General features: G+C 44.3%; 1 protein-coding gene across 12 annotated transcripts in view; it reads right to left on the reverse strand.

Annotated features, from left to right (window-relative positions):
* Positions 1-17,188, reverse strand: part of TTC7B (tetratricopeptide repeat domain 7B) — a 246,416-nt gene that overhangs the window by 48,742 nt on the left and 180,486 nt on the right. For 6 of the 12 annotated variants that reach the window (XM_044774202.2, XM_070514194.1, XM_044774210.2 and 3 more), the window contains 3 exons: positions 16,008-16,105; positions 11,270-11,434; positions 8,882-8,932 (listed from right to left, as the gene is read on the reverse strand). In XM_044774202.2, coding sequence (XP_044630137.1) covers positions 8,882-8,932; positions 11,270-11,434; positions 16,008-16,105 — 314 coding nt within the window. The remainder of the gene's footprint in view (positions 1-8,881; positions 8,933-11,269; positions 11,435-16,007; positions 16,106-17,188) is intronic. The other 6 variants (XM_070514196.1, XM_044774206.2, XM_070514195.1 and 3 more) reach the window with 3 other exon arrangements.

The raw sequence follows: 17,188 nt of genomic DNA on the forward strand, positions 1-17,188 counted from the left end.
CATTCCCTGCCCCTCAACAGGTGGGCAACAACCCCTAGAGTTGGAACCATATTCTAGGACAAGGCTTAAAAACGGTAGACAAAGCACACTTTTGCCCTGTGTATAAGCAGATGTCCATTATTGAGGCTAATAGTCGACTAGTGGAGGAGAGGTTGCAGCAAAGACACCTGGCGCTCAGAGGCTGCACCTGCCTAACTCTTCTGTAAAACCTGCTGTCCTGAGAGGCCGGGGAAAGGGCGGACTGGGCACATTCACTAGTCAAAGGAATCTGGTAAAAGAGCTTCCGTTCAGAAATCAAGTGACTCCTTCTTCTTCATGCTGACCTTCTAGAGGTCCTGACGATCGAGACCACCTCCTTAAACTGGGGCTTGTTCCCCATCTCTTTCCAACACTCATTCTTTCAGGTACGGTTTCCGAACTGAGAGCAGGAGTCACTGTCATTTCAAATTTAAACTGCTGATGTTTACTTTCACCAGCAGCATTCTTAATTTATAATGCATCATAAAGTTTAAAATGGAGAAAAATAATTTCGACATTGTTAGTGGTAACTCTCAACTTATCCTAAGGTTTAAAACACTGATAATATATAAAGACAAATGCTAACTACTCAAATTGAGTTAGGGATATTCTGGATAAGACAAAATCGTGAGGATAAAAATAATTTCTGTTGGGCTTTGAAATGCACCATAATTTATTCATTTTAAGAGTATTTGCAGTAATAGACTGGCCATCCATATTGTGTTTTGACTGTTCCAACATGAAGGAAACATGGACTCCCCTAAATACACTCAAATCCTTGGGTGGGGGTTTGGTGGAGGCAACTTAGGGGAGGTGGATGGAAACCAGACTGGGAACGCACCTTCTGTGGATAATCCACACAGACAGTGCCCGCACGCGGGCGAGCAACAGGACAGTGCCTCTGGGAAAGGACCAGTGAGTCCTCCAGTGGGCACGCTGCCACGCAAGGAGGAACTGGAGGCCCAGTTAAAAGCCACTAGTGGATGCCACTCTGATGCAGGAGAGCCCATGAAGTTCAGCTAAGAATCGACCCTTGCTTAGACAAAGCGTGTCCGACTACTTTAAAAAAAAAAATCTAAACAGCAAGATGATTAAACTGTTGTTGATTATTTTGGTCTTGTTTTGTTTTTAACCTTTTTATGGAAAACTAATATTTCAACTTGGATAACAAGGACTTGATGTAATTTCCCTGTGATTTTTAATAGCAACTGTCAGTTAAATAAATGCGTAATGTAGAGGTGGTTGTTGCTGCATTCCCATATTACTAGGCCGGCTTACCTTCTCATTGACTACCTTGAACGGTGGTTCTCAACCTTGGCTTCACATCAGAATCACCAGGGGATTTAAAAAATCATGATGCCATAGCTACACACTAGACCAAGTGAAGCGCTGACTCTAGGGGTGGGGCCAGGCATCTATTTGTTAATCACCCAGGTGAGTCCAATGTACAGCTAAGACTGAGACCCACTGACCTGGACAGACAGAAAGCAGATATACTACCAATTGGCAAGAAAAGCCTGGAAGGGTATTCTACACATGCCAGCCAGTCTGAGCTCTCCTGCTTCCCTGTAGCACAGTGAGCTGAGGACAGAGTTCCAGGAAGATCTTGTTCTTTATTTTTATTTCTTTATTTTTTTGAGGAATATTAGCCCTGAGCTAACATCTGCCACCAGTCCTCCTCTTTTTGCTGAGGAAGACTGGCCCTGAGCTAACATCTGTGCCCATCTTCCTCTATTTTATATGTGGGATGCCTGCCACAGCATGGCTTGATAAATGGTGTGTAGGTCTGCACCCGGGATCCAAACTGGTGAGCCCTGGGCCGGCAAAGTGGAGCACGAGAACTTAATCGCTATGCCACCAGCAGACCCCAAGATCTTGTTCTTTAGAACGGTGGTTTTCAAACCTGTTGGTCTCAGAATCCCTTTAGACATTGAAACGCTAATGAAAATCCTACAGAGATTTTGTTTACATGGGTTATAGCTAGTGATATTTACACATGAGAAATAAAAACTGAGACATGTTTAAAATATGTAATTATTAATTAATTAAAAAAATAAATTACTGCTTTAGAAAAATTCTACAAATTTTTCTACCAGGTTCTTTGGCGTCTTTGCTACAAGGACTTGTGACTTTTCAAGGGGCTAATTTTGCTTTTAGGATTAATTGATTTGTTTGTTTGTTTTGGCAGAAAAAGATTCGCTATGAGCTAACATCTGTTGCCAATCTTCCTTTTTTTCTTCCTCCCCACAGTTCCAGCGCACAGTTGTACATCCCAGGTGTAAACCCTTCTAGCTCTATGTGAGCCGCCACCACAGCATGGCAACTGACAAACGGGAGGTGTGGTTCTGCCACCAGGAAAGGAACCCAGGCCACCGAAGCAGTGAGAGCGCCAAACTTTAATGACCAGGCCATCACCGCTGGCTCTGGATTAAGTGTTTTGTTTGCTTGATCCACAAATGAACTTATCAGAACTATTGCCAAAGTTCCTGCTCTTCGTGATATCTATATACAATTAAATTAATTAATTCTTCACATAATAATATGTTTCACTGTGAATAAGGTCTGGTAATGATGATGATGGTGATGATGATGGTGGTGGTTATCAGTTTTAGAGAACATACCATGTTTCAGGCACTGTGATTAGCACTTTACATATATTATCTCATTTAATCTGTAAACAATTCTGTGAAGCAGGTAACAATGTTATCTGCATTGTTTAGATGACAAAATTTAAGATTTAATGAAGTTATGCAACTTACTCAAAGTCATACAGCCAGCAGGTGGCAAAACCAGGACTCAAACACTAGTCTGACTCCAAATCTAACCTCTACATCCAGCTCTGACACCACCTCCTCCAGGAAGCCTGCTGTGAGCCTTCTGTTTCTTCTCCCTACCACCTCCCTGTAAAGTTAGGCCTCGGGTCCTTGGTGCTCCCCAAACACTCTGTTGGTCTGGTTATCACCATACAGACCACACTGTTTTATGTTAGGGCTGATGTAACTGTCTCTATTAGACTGGGTGCGGTTCTAGAAGCCAGGAAGCACGTCTTCCATTGAGGGATTTTCAGGCACTATCAATGCCAGGCCCATGGGAAGGACTTGGTAAATCCTAGTGGAATGAATGAGTGAAGGAATGAGTGAGTACTGTATGAAATTTGGAAGCCAGTGGTCCCCTCCTTTGGATGCATGCCTGGGTGCTCTACTCTCCTTCCCAGTGGCTCAGAGGACAGAACCTGCACTGTCTCAAAGGGCTTCTCAGGGTGGCTGTCATCACTCCCAACAACTGGGACCAAAAACGACAGCAGCACATAGTTAGATGACACACTGCACCTCCTCTAGTGACTTTCCCCATCCCTAATATAACTAACCTATTTAAATATGGAGAATAACTGAGCTTTATCAGAAATAATGTTTTCCTTCCTAGTCAATCTCTTTTCAAACGGGCAGAGACCCTTCATGTTCTGAATGAGGGATGGATTAGAGCATTCAGATATTTATTAATAACAGCAGGTGAGTAATAATAACAGTAAAATTATTTAGGAGCTAACATCTACTATTCCTGGCTATAACACAATAAATCATATTCTTCCATTGGATTATAATTTGGAGAAAAAAAGGATAAACATTGTGAATCAGAATGGATATATCTGATTAAAAAAATTCAGAACAACCTGTTTCATAGGACTGAAATGGTAAGTGCCGAATTAGATGCTGGATTTTGATTTATGTAGGTAAACAACTAGCAATACTAGTTCTAACCAACATATTGTTAAAGCAACCCTTTTCCTTCTCCCAAAGCAAACGTATTCCTACAACATATGTGGGGGCAAAGACGATTGTTACTCTAAGGGAAATGGACGAAGTGAGGCTTGAAAAAGGAATCAGAGGGAGGAATATAAGACATATCCCTCATTTGAAACCCAAGACTCTGGAGAAATAAGGTTCCAAATAATCAGGGTCGCCAGGAAAGCCAGGGAAAGCGTCTGGCTGCTGTGCATCTCCTATTTATCACATTAATTTGAGAAGTGCTTATCACTGTTGAAACCCTGAGGGCTGAGCAGCTGCCGTGCTCCAGCAGGTCCCTCAGTCACAGGACACAGTGGCTCTGAGAAGCCACCTTAACTGAGTGCTGATACAGGCAGGTGAGAGCACACCCTAAAATCTGGCCTAGGTTCTGTGACCTAATTGCCCAGATGGTCCAGGGGGCATAAGATGCCCTAGAACTAAGGAGATCTGCGCTACTTCCTCAAGCCCCCCGCTTTCTCTTCCCTCCCACCTAGACGCCCAAGAGAAAATGTGATCTCAGACACCTGATACAAAGGCCAAGTCCCACTTGAAGAACTGTTCAGATCCCTGTACTCAGGGTTTTCATCTGGGGTCCCCCTTGGACCACCATGTGTGTGGCGCTGGGGGAGGGAGAAGGCAATAGAGAGGACCAGGAACTGAGGCTACTGACCTCAGGAAGCTGTGAGTCCACACTCTGAACGCCTCCCAAGGATTTCTGACCCATGCTCCTATCATATGCTGAAGCCTATTGAGAAACCTCGCCACAAGTAGGACATTGGGGACAGCCAGCTCAAATTGCCTTCGCAGTTGAAGGCTTTCCAAAAATCCTCTTTCCGAAGCACACTATACCTGCGGCCAATTTCATGTAGACCTCAAATGTGGCAATCACGTACAAACTCTATTTCACCAAAGCTCATCATTCAAAGGGATCTCAGAGCCAATAATTTTGTTAAGCAAAAGCCTCAATAAATTATGTGGCTTAGTTACCTTTGACAACTTTGTATTTTCATGAGCAGGGTCACTGCATGCACGGCATGCATTTATATTTCAGCTACCCTTTTAATGTTCTGGTGGCACATGTAAGGAAGCTGCTATAGGGTGAAGGATGTCCACCTTCCCTCTCCCCTCATATCTTCACAGCACGTAGAAGATGAACTAGAGCTCAGACGAAACCCTGCCCACCGAGTGACCTGGTGAGCACCATAGTCCAGGAACAAAGGACAACTATGTCACACTACGTGCGAAAAAAAAATCATCTACGCAAGAGACATCAGTAGATAGATCTCACATGTGTTGGCCCAGGATTCGGGCTGCGCTTTGCTTCCCAGCCCTGGAATATTAACTCGGATGCCTCAGGGGCATGAATATGGAAGGACGATGGAGCTGCACCCCAAGTCCCATCTCTCTGCTTGTCACCCACGTTCTCGTTGCCTAATGCTGCAGCAGCAGCTACCTGCTCTCCCCAAGTTCTTCTGAAAAGAAACCCAGCCAACCCAGTAACGGGCATGCAGCAATCGCCCACTGCTAATGCAGCTCCATACTTATTTCCCTCAGTCCTGAAAGGATTCACTATTATCTGTCAACAGAGTTCTCCAGCTTCCAGCTCTTAGAAGCTGTGCCCCCAAAACAATTAAAAGAAAAAAAGCAGTAGTTCCACCTCTTAAAGACTCCGAATGCTAAATAGCAATCTGAATGACTAAGCATTCTGCCAGAGAGCTTTGCTTAAAATTTTTCAGTTTTAACAGGAAAAGAATGTCTGTTTCTCAAGATAGGGCTTGAAAGTAAATCAGCCCAATAGTGTGGGCTGCTGGCAGCCCATGACCTTCTCACACCTGCCACCTGTGCCCTAAGAACCAGCATGTCCTCGGGGCTCAGGATTCAGGCTGTTCTTTGTTTCCCAGCCCTGGAGTATTAACTTGGATGCCTCATGTGCACGAATATGGGAGGATGATGGAGCACGTGGCAGCATCCCAAGTCCCATGTCTGCTTGTCACCCACTGGGGAGCCAGTGATGACTGTCTCTTACTTTTTGAAGGGGGAGAGGAGATATGAGAGGCCACTTTCACTTCAACCCTCAAATTAGGATATTTTCTCTGCATCATTTTTTAGCATCAAACATTTTGGTCCCCCACCCCCACCCCACCCCTGTAGGCATGAGAACAATCCCCGTCTTGGCTGGAGGAAGCCCTGCTTTCCTGAGGAGGCTGATTTAGGGTGGTGAGCTCCTCATACTGTGCTGTCAGAGAGCTCCCTTCCACATTTTTAATTCCACGATAGCTGCCACCTCCCCTCTTCACAGCACGTCCACCAGTGTGATGGGGGTGCCAGGCTGTAGTGACTTGATGGGCAACTGCCTGGTCCTACCCAATTCCCACTGACAATGGGGCCTCCTGCTTGTGGGTTCTTCTAATAAATAACTTTGGTCACCAACCTAGTAGATTCTTTTTTCACTGAGCAGAAAAGAGATTAAGACAGCCAAGTAAATCAGGACAGCCAAACCCATGGTCCCAAGACGAGATCACAATTTCCAAATGACTTTAACAGACTGTCAAGCACAGTGTAAACCTGACAGGATGTGTCTTCTTCTGAAAAGGGGAAGTTCTTTCCAGGGAAAGCTTTGGGGGAGGATCCCACCAAGTCAGGGAGGGACTGGGGTATGTGGTCACCAGTGGGCATGCGGGGGCGGCTCAGCATGCTGCTGGCGGGTGTGGGCAGGGCCAGGTGGTCACAAGGAAAGCGTGGAGGGAAGCCGTTCACAAGCATGCGGGAAGATGCCAGCTGTCACTGTGAGACGCGCTGTGGCTCTGGGCTGGAGACAGTACCTTCTGGAGGACTACACTGGGCATATGCTTCCATCTCCATCGAAACCCTCCCCGTTACATATTCATGAGGCTGTCTCTGGACTGAAGTGCCCTTCTGCCTGGGGAAGGCTGTTTGTCTGTGAACGCATCATATGGGAAAAGCCTCCCAGGTTTGGGCAATAGTCTAATTAGTGGACACATGCTCCTCACCTTCTATTTGAGCGCCATTTATTACTGACTTGTCAATCTCCTAAAATTCTACTCAATCTCGTTCAAAGAAAGACACCACAGAACTAACTCAAGAGAATTAAATTAATTTTAATTTCACTAAAATAGCAAGAAAAGGTTAAAGCTGAATCATTGTGGCTGAATTTTTTAAATTGCCACCCCTCAAAAGCAATAGGGTCATCACTAGAGTAACTTTTCCTACATAGATTTTAAAAAAAATAGAAACTATTCTAGGAGCAGAGTGTGAAATATGTCACCTAACTGACTAGTCACTTCCTGATTGTGATATATACATTTTTGAATGTTAGAAAATGCAAAGTCAATAATAAAATGCTGGCCATAATGTAAAAGCTACTACCTTTAATTTATTCTTAATCTATGTCATTAGAGAGGTGTGTTTTTTCGTTAATCTATGTATTCTCTCCTCCCAGTTACACATTCCTAAAGAGAACAACAGTTTCACCAGTATTGGTGATGTGAAAAGCTGAGCCAAGAACCCAAGTTGGCATTCTTGAGTTTAGCACATTCTGGAGAGGAGAATAAAACGTCAGCACACATTTTTCTCCAAAATGACGATGGCTAGAGCACTCAAGAATGGGGGCGCCTGGGGTCCTGAAGTCTAAGGAGTGATGGGCAGCGTGGCAGGAGCCCTGGGCAGCTGCGTTACCATCCGGCCCTTGCCACCCGGCACGTCACTTCCCACTGGGAGCTGCAGTTGGAGAAGGACACCTGACTGAGGCTCGAAATCAGGATCAGCTACTGGCTAACCACAGAGGCGTGCATGAACAGAAGGGTTCGTAAACCGACCTCTTTACCGATGAGGAAACTAAGGCCCAGGGAGCTTAAATGAGTTGCGTGGGTTCCTCTGCAGAACTGGCCCTTGACCCCAGGTTTCCTGACCTTTGAGAAAGTGGGAGCCGTTTCTGTGGAAAACAATTAAGTCCCTTGTATAAATATACAAGCCTCACTTTAACTAATAAGGGCTGCTTGGAGATGTTAAAGTAACCTGACTTTCTGAAAATCAAATCTTTTTCATGTATCCGAGGAGCCTGATATTAAAAGTGAAACTTTTTTTTTCCTGAAGAACCCTAATATGACGACAATACCAAACATAACTCTTTTCTATTATGGACTTTTTAAAGCCAGAAATAAAATCCATCTAGGCTGAGCTGGATTTCAGAAGGGAAATCGACTCCCTGAGGGGTACATATGCCATAAGCAGTAAAGGTTCAGATCATTCAAAGGCACTGGATCAGTATATACATTAGCATTTCCCAAAATACAGTCCCTGGATTCCAAAGGGTGGAAAAAATGAGGAATTTAGCTTGGGAACACTGGGTCAAAGTTAAGAGTCTTGAATTTTTTAAATTGCAGGACTTTAATGTGCTAACGTGAACTGTGAGTCTCTAAGAGGGAGATGCACGATTTCCCAAAAATATTTGACCAGAGAGAATCAGTGGCCTAAGAACCATCCTTCGGAAAATGTGATAATTCACTAATGCCTTCAAAGAACACCACCTAAAGCACTAGTCCTACACCCAGAGAATTGCTCTGTTTCCTTTAAATGTTGGTAGATGTAGTTTAGCTTTCTTTAGGAAAAGTAATTATTAGAATTGCTTTTCTACGTGGCAATAATGGTTGAACTGGAAAGGAATTTCAAGATTCAGCTGGCTTCCTCTACCCAAAATGTACAGATGACCCGCCCTGGGGAGGCTGGGTGTCTCACAGTTCTGATCAGCGCCAGTGGGGCTGCTGACCTACCCACCCACGCCCTTACTTGGGCATTTTTCCCGCAATGCCTTCTTTTGTAGTCCTCCCCACACAAGTACTGCCTCCTCAGAATTTACACGCAAGCTGCGAAGGAATGCATCAGGATCTCAGGAGAGATGGGCCCCAGGTGGCGGCGTGGGCAAGCAGGTGGCAGCTCAGTGTCCACACCATCGCAACATTCCCAGCAGTTGACAACCACAACACACATTCCATGGTGGAGGGAAGCGTGATTCTGGAGAGTCTCAGAAAGGTTAATAGATAGATTGGTAAACTACTTACTAACTGAAAAAAGGGAGGGAAAACCATGAAAGTATACTTCTGGAGAGTTGCCTTGGAACAACAAATCAAACCAAAAATTAAAACCAAGAAACAAAACATTTGAAAAATCAAAATTAAGGCTAAAAAAGCAAACAGAGTTCTCACAACCTTCCAACTGTAAGTCTGGCTGTCTGGAGTCACATTTCAATCCAAGAGTGACACATGTTTTTCCACTAACAATGACTTTTTTTTTTTAACCAAAGAAAGGCCAACTGGGCATTCCCCTCTACATTTAAATGTTCACCCAGCACATGAAAGCTGACCAATTCGTGTAATGTGTTTTGTTTCCAGGGCAGGAAATTCCAAAGGGAAGGGAAAATAATCAAACAAGCAGTTTTCAGATCTTTCCACACATTAACCCTAATCATGATTCCAACAGTTTGTAGGGTTGGGCTAGTTTTCACTCCTATGAAGTCAAAAGATTGGAGGGGGAAATTGACAAAACTTCAGGTCTTGATTATCTGTCCTAATGGAAAGAGTTGGGATTCAAATTCATTACATTTTTAATCAAGAAATTCTACATTTATCAGTAAAGTATGGTGTGTTTTCTCTTCTCTAAATGTTATATCTGTGGGGTAAAAAAGATTCCTGGATGTTTCAGCCTTAGTTACAATGCTGGGTTACTGGCTAGGCACTCCCGAAGGCTGGGACGATGACAGTTTCACAAAGAACAAACAATTGAGCACTGCTTGGGACATGGTACCTTAGGCAGAAAGCCCAGTGGGTCCCCGTCACCCTGACAACTTAATAATTCACCTGATACAAAGTGCCTCATTGGAAGACTCAGCACTTCAATCTTCAAAGGTCTAAGGAACACAGCACTCCTTGGGATTCAACACAGCAAATACCGGAAGAGTGTGGAGGTGGGCGGGTTTGTTGTGCAAATGAGAGTGGACGGGGCAGTGAGAGCATACAACGTTATTATAAAACAGTAAGATCCCATTTTAAGACAAAAAATTGGGCAAAAGTCAACGTAAAAAACAATTTTTCTGGAAAAACCGAAGTTGGCAATTGCCTCTATGATTGTACTAAGGGAAAACATCTATTTTAAGAAGTAGATTAAAAACAACATAAGCAGTTTATAAACATTATCCTCATCTTCCATTTCATAAAACTGAGATTGCCATTAAAGCAAAGTTCAGAACACTTACCATGCAGATAAGTAAGGTCAGAGCGTTTCTTGGTTTGAATGATTTATTTTAGATGATAGCCTCATTTCTGCCCCGACTTTGTATGTGTGAGAGTTTACCAGCCAGTTAGCCATCCGAAAGATGAGCACATTAGAGAAGGTAGCTCTTTCTGGCAGCACTTTCCCTTATGAGCTTTTGTTCAGCAGATAACTGAACATTTGGAACAAAGATGAGCCCGTATAAATCACGGATATAGAGATTAAATTTTCTGCCAGTGCTGCCGGACAAGAGAACATTAAATAAATGAGGGAAGGAAAACAAGCGGGGACTCTGCTGGTGAAACCCACATTTAGGTCCCATCTAAGGACTTTATCAACCAGTGTTTCATTTTAACACAGGGATCTGTTCTTTTTTCTCATTGACAGGTCCCCGAACACCTAAAAGAGACTTTCAAATTTCTGTATTACTTAAAAGCAAGATTATATTAAAATACTCTTCGATTTCCCTGCATAGTTTCATGACACAAACCCTACATTTTCCTTCTTTACAAATGGAAACCAATTTATAGCATCGTTTCTCAAAACGTTGTATATAACCCACCAGCAATGGAATCATAGAGGGTACTTTATAAATCCAGATTCCTGGGCCCCAACTCAGGCCTACCAAATCATGAACTCTGGGGGTAGGCGCAGGGGTTCTGCAGCTCTCAAGGCTATGTGATTTTAATGCACATAACGTTGAGAACCACACATTTAAAGGGCATATGGCCATTATCTTTAGAATACTACCTTGATTACTACATACTTGTTGAATTAATTTCTAAACTGAAAACCAGAAATATTTAGGAATAAGTGATTATCTGCAAAATGTTCTAATTTGCCTTTTTTAAAAATAGGATTTTTATGCATTTAAACCAACTCCAGGAAATGGCACTGTATTGAAGTACCTGAGAACTAGAAGCTATATTCTAGAAAAGCTTCTATTTATTCTGCTCAAAACAGGTTTCCTTTACTTTTCAAAGAGGAGATTAGAACTTGGGCACTGATGTCTCCTTCTGCCCCAAACAGCTTTTGGATTTTCAAGTTGGCAAGATTTTCTCTCAGATAAATTTGATGGAGTTTCCTATCCAGCTTATCAGTTAGGAAGATTATCAGAACATGAAACACCAGGCAAATGAAGCAGGACTACCAAGAAAGGAAAAACCATAAACCATGTTTACACAGAGAGGGTTCCCGGCGGGGGCCTGGGTCACTGAATGAATGAGCTGCAGGGGGCCACACAAAGGTATCGGGTTTGGGATGAGAATGAAGATGAGAAGATACAAACAGGTGGAGAGGAGATTCGGTTCTTGAAAGAGAAGAGGAGGAGGAGGAGGAATCTGACACTAAAAAAGTGAAAGAGAAAAAAAAAGGATAAAGGCAAAAAAGCTTTAGAAACACAAAGAAAAAAATAAACTAGCTTTTAATATACTCACATAAGCTGCAAAGAAAATGAGGTCATGTAATACACAATCATCCCTCTACTTGACAAATAGAATACAAGTGCTTTTCGAAGAAAACAAATTTATCGTTTTTCCACTGGTTATTTAACTGTTCTGTAACACCACCATGGAATAAAAATAAGTCAGATTTACCTGGGCACGGATTCAGCAGTATGATGCACTGAAAATAATACATCTTTAACTTACAACATCCAGGACGTTCTAGAGGAAACTATTTGCTTTTCAATTAGAAAGGGTTAGAACTTGACTTTTCCTAGATTTGTTTTTTATGAGAAGCACTTATATAAAGTTTACCTGAGAACTAAGGTCTTCCTAGCTGCAGGTGGTGAGTGCGACAATATGTCACGCTCCCAGCATCATGACAATGGGGTGCTAAGCTTTCTAAGCTGGTTTAGGGTTGGGTGCACCAGCTGGGCACTTTCAAAAGGAAGCTATCACTGCCACCTCCATGTCCTACAGCTGGAGAGATACACAGCAATAGGGGGACCACCACAGTGACAATTAAACATCTTCCCAGACAAAATGGACCAAACTTTCAAGTTAAAAGAATTATTTTGTTTTGGATAGGTGTCCAGTAATATCTACTAATGATTAAAGATAAATTTCCTTATTCCACATCCTGTTTTGAAGGCAAAAGGAAGAAAAAAACCCTTTCATCCTCTATTTAAGGAACTACCAATTTATTCCAAAGAAAAGCCAATGATTCACAGCTTCAGAGTTAAGACTGTCACTCCATCTGATTCCTCTTTGGCAATGCTGGGACCTATTAGACAACAGAGGTGGGGGGAAGGAGAGCCAGAGGTATTAGAAAGGAAATCATGCTCTCTAAGGGGGGCTTTTTCAATTTGCCACATCCATGTAATAAAACCAGCATCTACTCTACAAGCCACAGTGGACTTGGCCAGTCCAAAGCTTCTAGACATTGGCTCTCCTTACGTTATTCCACAGGTCTATATGTCTATGGATCTATAGGTCTACACATCTATAGGCATATAGACAATTTCAGCAGTAGAAAACCATGTTCTAGTTAATGAACTATGCCAGCCCCTTCCAAAATCAAGCACACTGAGCCAGCGATTTGTAATGACCCAGGTGTATAATAATGGTATTGTGGTTAAATTTTTTAAAGTTCTTTCCTGTTTGACATATATATTGAAATTTTAACAGGTGAAATATGATGGCTGGGATTTGCCTCGAAATACTCTACAAAAACTAAGTGTGGGACAGGACAGATGGATGAAAAAAGAATATTAATTGTTGAAGGCTGGAGGTAGGTACACGGGGATTTGTTAGATTAGCATCTCTATTTTGGTATATTTGAAAATTTTCCACAATAGAAAATAAAAAAATAAAAAGGAAATAAATTTTAGTCTGGAACACAAAAACAAGAAATCCAAGAGGACCTGCGGCTTCATAATTTAGGAGTCAATCTGTATGGGGCTGATTTGGCACTGGCAAGATCGAGACAGTGCAAGTTCACCACAGCTTTGGCCACTGTACAGCTTTGCTTGTGTCAGATGCCTGTGCCCTTTAAATCAGGGCATTTAGAAAAGCAGGGAAGCACCGGGTGTGGCATGGACCAACCCTATTGACAAGCTGTCACCTGCCAGGGCTGGGCTCTCTGAGACCACAGCTGATCTCAGAGTCACTTCTGTGTTGATTTGGGACCATTTTTACTTGGATAAATTCCTTTTCTCTTTTTCTCTACAACCCAGTTGCTTTCCTAAATGAGCAGCGCTGCAGTGGATATTCAAAATCAGCCAGCCTCCTTCAGCGCCACGTGAGCTGAAAATGCAGCAAAGGGAAGGAAAATGGCCAAGATCATGCCGGATGGATAAGTCCAGAACGTGAACTCCGTGTGTCATGGAATACTATGCTGCTGTAAAGAAGAAGAGGACATGCTCTACAATGGGTAAGGAGGGATCTTCAGGATATGCTGTGAAGTGCAAAATGCAGTGCTGAACAGTACATACATATCGTATGCTATATTTTATGTAAGGGACCTGGGAAATAATACCTGTGTTTATTTGCATGAAAAAACACTGGAAGGGTAAACAAAAAGCTAACAAAAATGGTTACCTTTAAAGGGAAAGACAAGATGGAAGGGCAGGGATGGAAGCAAAACTTCTCTATGCTACATTCCGAACTGGAGTTTAAACAGGATCTGCGGGTTGTTCACAAGGCAGGCCATCCACGTAGGTGTACGAATAAGAACGTGCTGGCCCTCCTGCGACTGCCCACAGAGCTGAACTCTATAAAACTGGGCTTCATCGACCAAGATGGAGGCATCTTTTCCATTTTTGGATGAGCTTTCCTAATTTTTAAGTCTCTTTGAGTTAAATGATCATTTCAGAATGCTTTACCCTCATTTACAACTGGTCTGCAATTGACAAGGCCTCCTAACATGGCCTTCCATTTTTCTGATTCCCTGGCCTCCGGGGTAAGTAATGGGTGGTGTGCAAACCAACAATGTGGGGCTATAGGGCAGGGCTAGTGCAAGGAGTCTTGGAGGGACTCCTGTGGATAATACATCAATAAAATGGTCACTGTCAGTGCCTGAGAGGCTGTGGTTTTCTCCTGTTGTTCAAGGGCACCTGCACCAGCCATCCAGACTCCGACCACCTGGCTCCCGGAGTGAGAGAGAGAAAGCAGGCACATAAACACCACTAAGGAGAAGGGGGCAGCGACCCCTGGCTGTGCCACACAGCCACACCTCACCTGGACACTATGGCATTTGAGAAGGTTTACCCTGAAGAGGGAGACTCCTGAGGGCTCTAGGGAAAATGTCCTAAGGGGCAAAGGAGACAATGAGAACAGGGACCTCACTTATTTTCTGTCACTATCTATTGTCATGTGATGTGGCATGAAAGTCTTGGGACCTCAGGGGAAATTAAGGTCCCGGCCAGCTGGAAGGAAAGGGGGTCTGAATGTGGTATGACTGTCCTCACGGGAACCTGGGGAGGGGTGAAGGGGGAGGACAGCCCTGGGCAGCCGCAGCAGCTGTTTTGAATCAGCCAAAATTGCCGCTAGTGCGGTAGGGAGCGTCCCCTCCTTCTCCTCTCTGCCCTGTAGCCTCACCCTGCAGTGGCTAGTCCTGACAGCCTGACCTGCCCTTTCTAGCAATGAAGAGGGTTAGACAGTGTCTCCAGGAGGACCGGACCCATGGGCAGAACTTGGCTGTGCTCATCCAAGTCAGAGTGTCTGCCTGGTTTGCAGTCCAAGCCCACCAAGGACTGCTGATCAACCCAGGGCTCAGGCCACTGCAGGGGGTGTTTCTCTGCGGCTTAGTCCGCATTTTGAGCAGTGGCTGCCAGCCATGTCAAGCCCCATAGTAATCTGCAATTGGCGCTCCTTCCAATGCCCAACACTCTTTTGAACTAGGAGCCCCAGGATTCTGGGATTAGACTTCTCAAGCCAACTTTAAATCTGGTAAAAGGGAGCCTAGCAAAGGAATACAGTCTTCAGGTGGCTGTGAAGATGGGCTTGGGGGAGTACCACACCGGGTGCCCAGAGGCTCTATCCCTTCCATCCCACCTGGGCAGAGATTTTCCAGGGGATGGCTGCGCATGCCCCAGGGTTCCTCTCTGGCTTTCTTTGGAAGGGCTCGGTCAGGAGCTGGGACCTGGCACAAGGGCAGGAGAAGGGTGTGGAGGCTCCTTTTGTGAAGCCAGCCCATAAAAGACCAGGCATACCCAGCGATCTATTAGTCTTACACGGGCCCCTGTGGGGTGGAGGGAGGAGCAACAGAACCAGCTTCCAAATGATGCTCTGGAACTATCTTTGAGGCTCAAAGTGGAGTGAATTTCCTTATATTTTGTGTCTGTCCAGTCCTCCAGATTGCCACTGAACAGTCAGTATTACTATTAGAATTGCTTGTTTGGAGTTCTGGAAATGACAGAGGTATATTTACTCCTCTGTACTTAGGCAAATATGGACATGCAAACGACAACAAGGAGTAAATATTTGCTCAGAGGCAGTGAGTGCTACAGGCCTCCCTGTGGGGACAGTTGGGTCAGAAGCTGAGAACCCACCTGCCTCCCCAGAGGGTCCTTTTGCTGGGTGTATGTGTGTTCATATGTGCAATTGATTAGAAATCCAAACCTTGACTTCGGCAAGGTCTCAAATCTAAAGGGAGAGGGAGAAACAGAAAAGCAGAGGGAAAGCTCGACGGGGATGGGAACAATCTAATTTTAGTTTCGAATTTCAGGCTCCAAGAGCAAGGAGAAAAATATAAAGATTTCAAAGAGTCGTATTGGGCAAGTAATATTACTTCCTCCACTGTGAACACACGCTTGAAAAAGACCCTGGAGAATATGCACCTCAATTGAGAGGTGAACCTATTTGCGTGAGGAATTTTCCAACCCCAGTCCCTGGCAGTCTTCATCCCACACCGCTCGGGGCCAGGCCCCACATTGTAGCTGACACCATTTCATCCCCTCTGGCTTTTGATTCTCACCTGTCTCGGGATCGCTGAAGTCTGGCAAAGTAATTGTATTAAGCTGTCGTCTGTCAGCAATGGTTCTATCTAAGAGGCTGCTCCCACGTCCAGAATCACTGCAAAACACAGCTATAAATGTCAGTCATTTGAAAGGTGGGCAGGGGGAAGGAAACAGAATCAACTAAAACCGACGCCTGAAACGCAGTAACACCTCCTGTGCGTTTTTGATGTTCTTCAGCACCCTTCCATTTATGACAAGCATCCTGCTTCCTGGCTCGGCCTGGGCTTGGATGCCTTTCAGTATCAATATCACAAACATGGCGTAAACCATACCCATAGACTCTTGCTATCTTTAGCCTCTTTTGTGTCATTATAAGATACAAAAATGAAAATTTCAAGCCAGGTTCTCCATCCACCGTGTAGGGAGAACCTGACTGGCATCCCGTGCTGTGGAGTCTTAGAACTCATCAGGCCCATAAACACACCCCCTCGAGCTGCCTTTATGAGCCAACGCTCTACATCAGTGTTTCTAAGCCCTCACAGCATAGGAAAATTCACCTGGGGCATTTCTAAAAAACACCGATGCCTAGGGCCGGCTCCAGACCAAATACATCAGAATTTCTGGGGCAGTCCACATTTTCCAAAGCTGCCCAGATGGTTCTAATGTGAAGCCGGATTCGAGAATCCCTGCCCCTGCTTTTCAAAGGGCCATCACAGCCACAGCCTCTTCCGTGTCCCTGTTTAATAGATGAGGAAAAGGAGGGATGAGGTCACGCAATGAGCCGGTTGCTGGCAGAGCTGGAGCTGCAGCCCCGGGCCAGCGCTCCTAAGCTGGAGAAGGTCGGGCCTTGAGAGAACACAGCAGGGTTTTGGCGCCAGCTTCCAGCCCGGCCTTGCTACCAGCTTCCTGCACTGAATCCCCTTTCCAGCTTGTTCCTACAAAACAAGCTTGGCACCATTTGTGTGTGAAGTCACATGGAGGCCACATCAGGCCTAATGGAATGAAACACAGTTGAAAGACCTTAGCTCATACAGACTCCTGTTTTGTTTTGCTTTTTGATTCTAAGAAGGTTGTAAGCAAAAACAATTACGTTCTCCTTTTTCCCTATGTCATGATATTCCATCAAAGAAGCTCCAAAAAGAAGCACATCTGTCTCTTGAGGTTTGAGTCTTTAATGCTTTTCTTTGAATCATTTTTT

Source organism: Equus asinus, chromosome 7, assembly GCF_041296235.1.
Source record: "Equus asinus isolate D_3611 breed Donkey chromosome 7, EquAss-T2T_v2, whole genome shotgun sequence".
Lineage (NCBI taxonomy): Eukaryota > Metazoa > Chordata > Mammalia > Perissodactyla > Equidae > Equus > Equus asinus.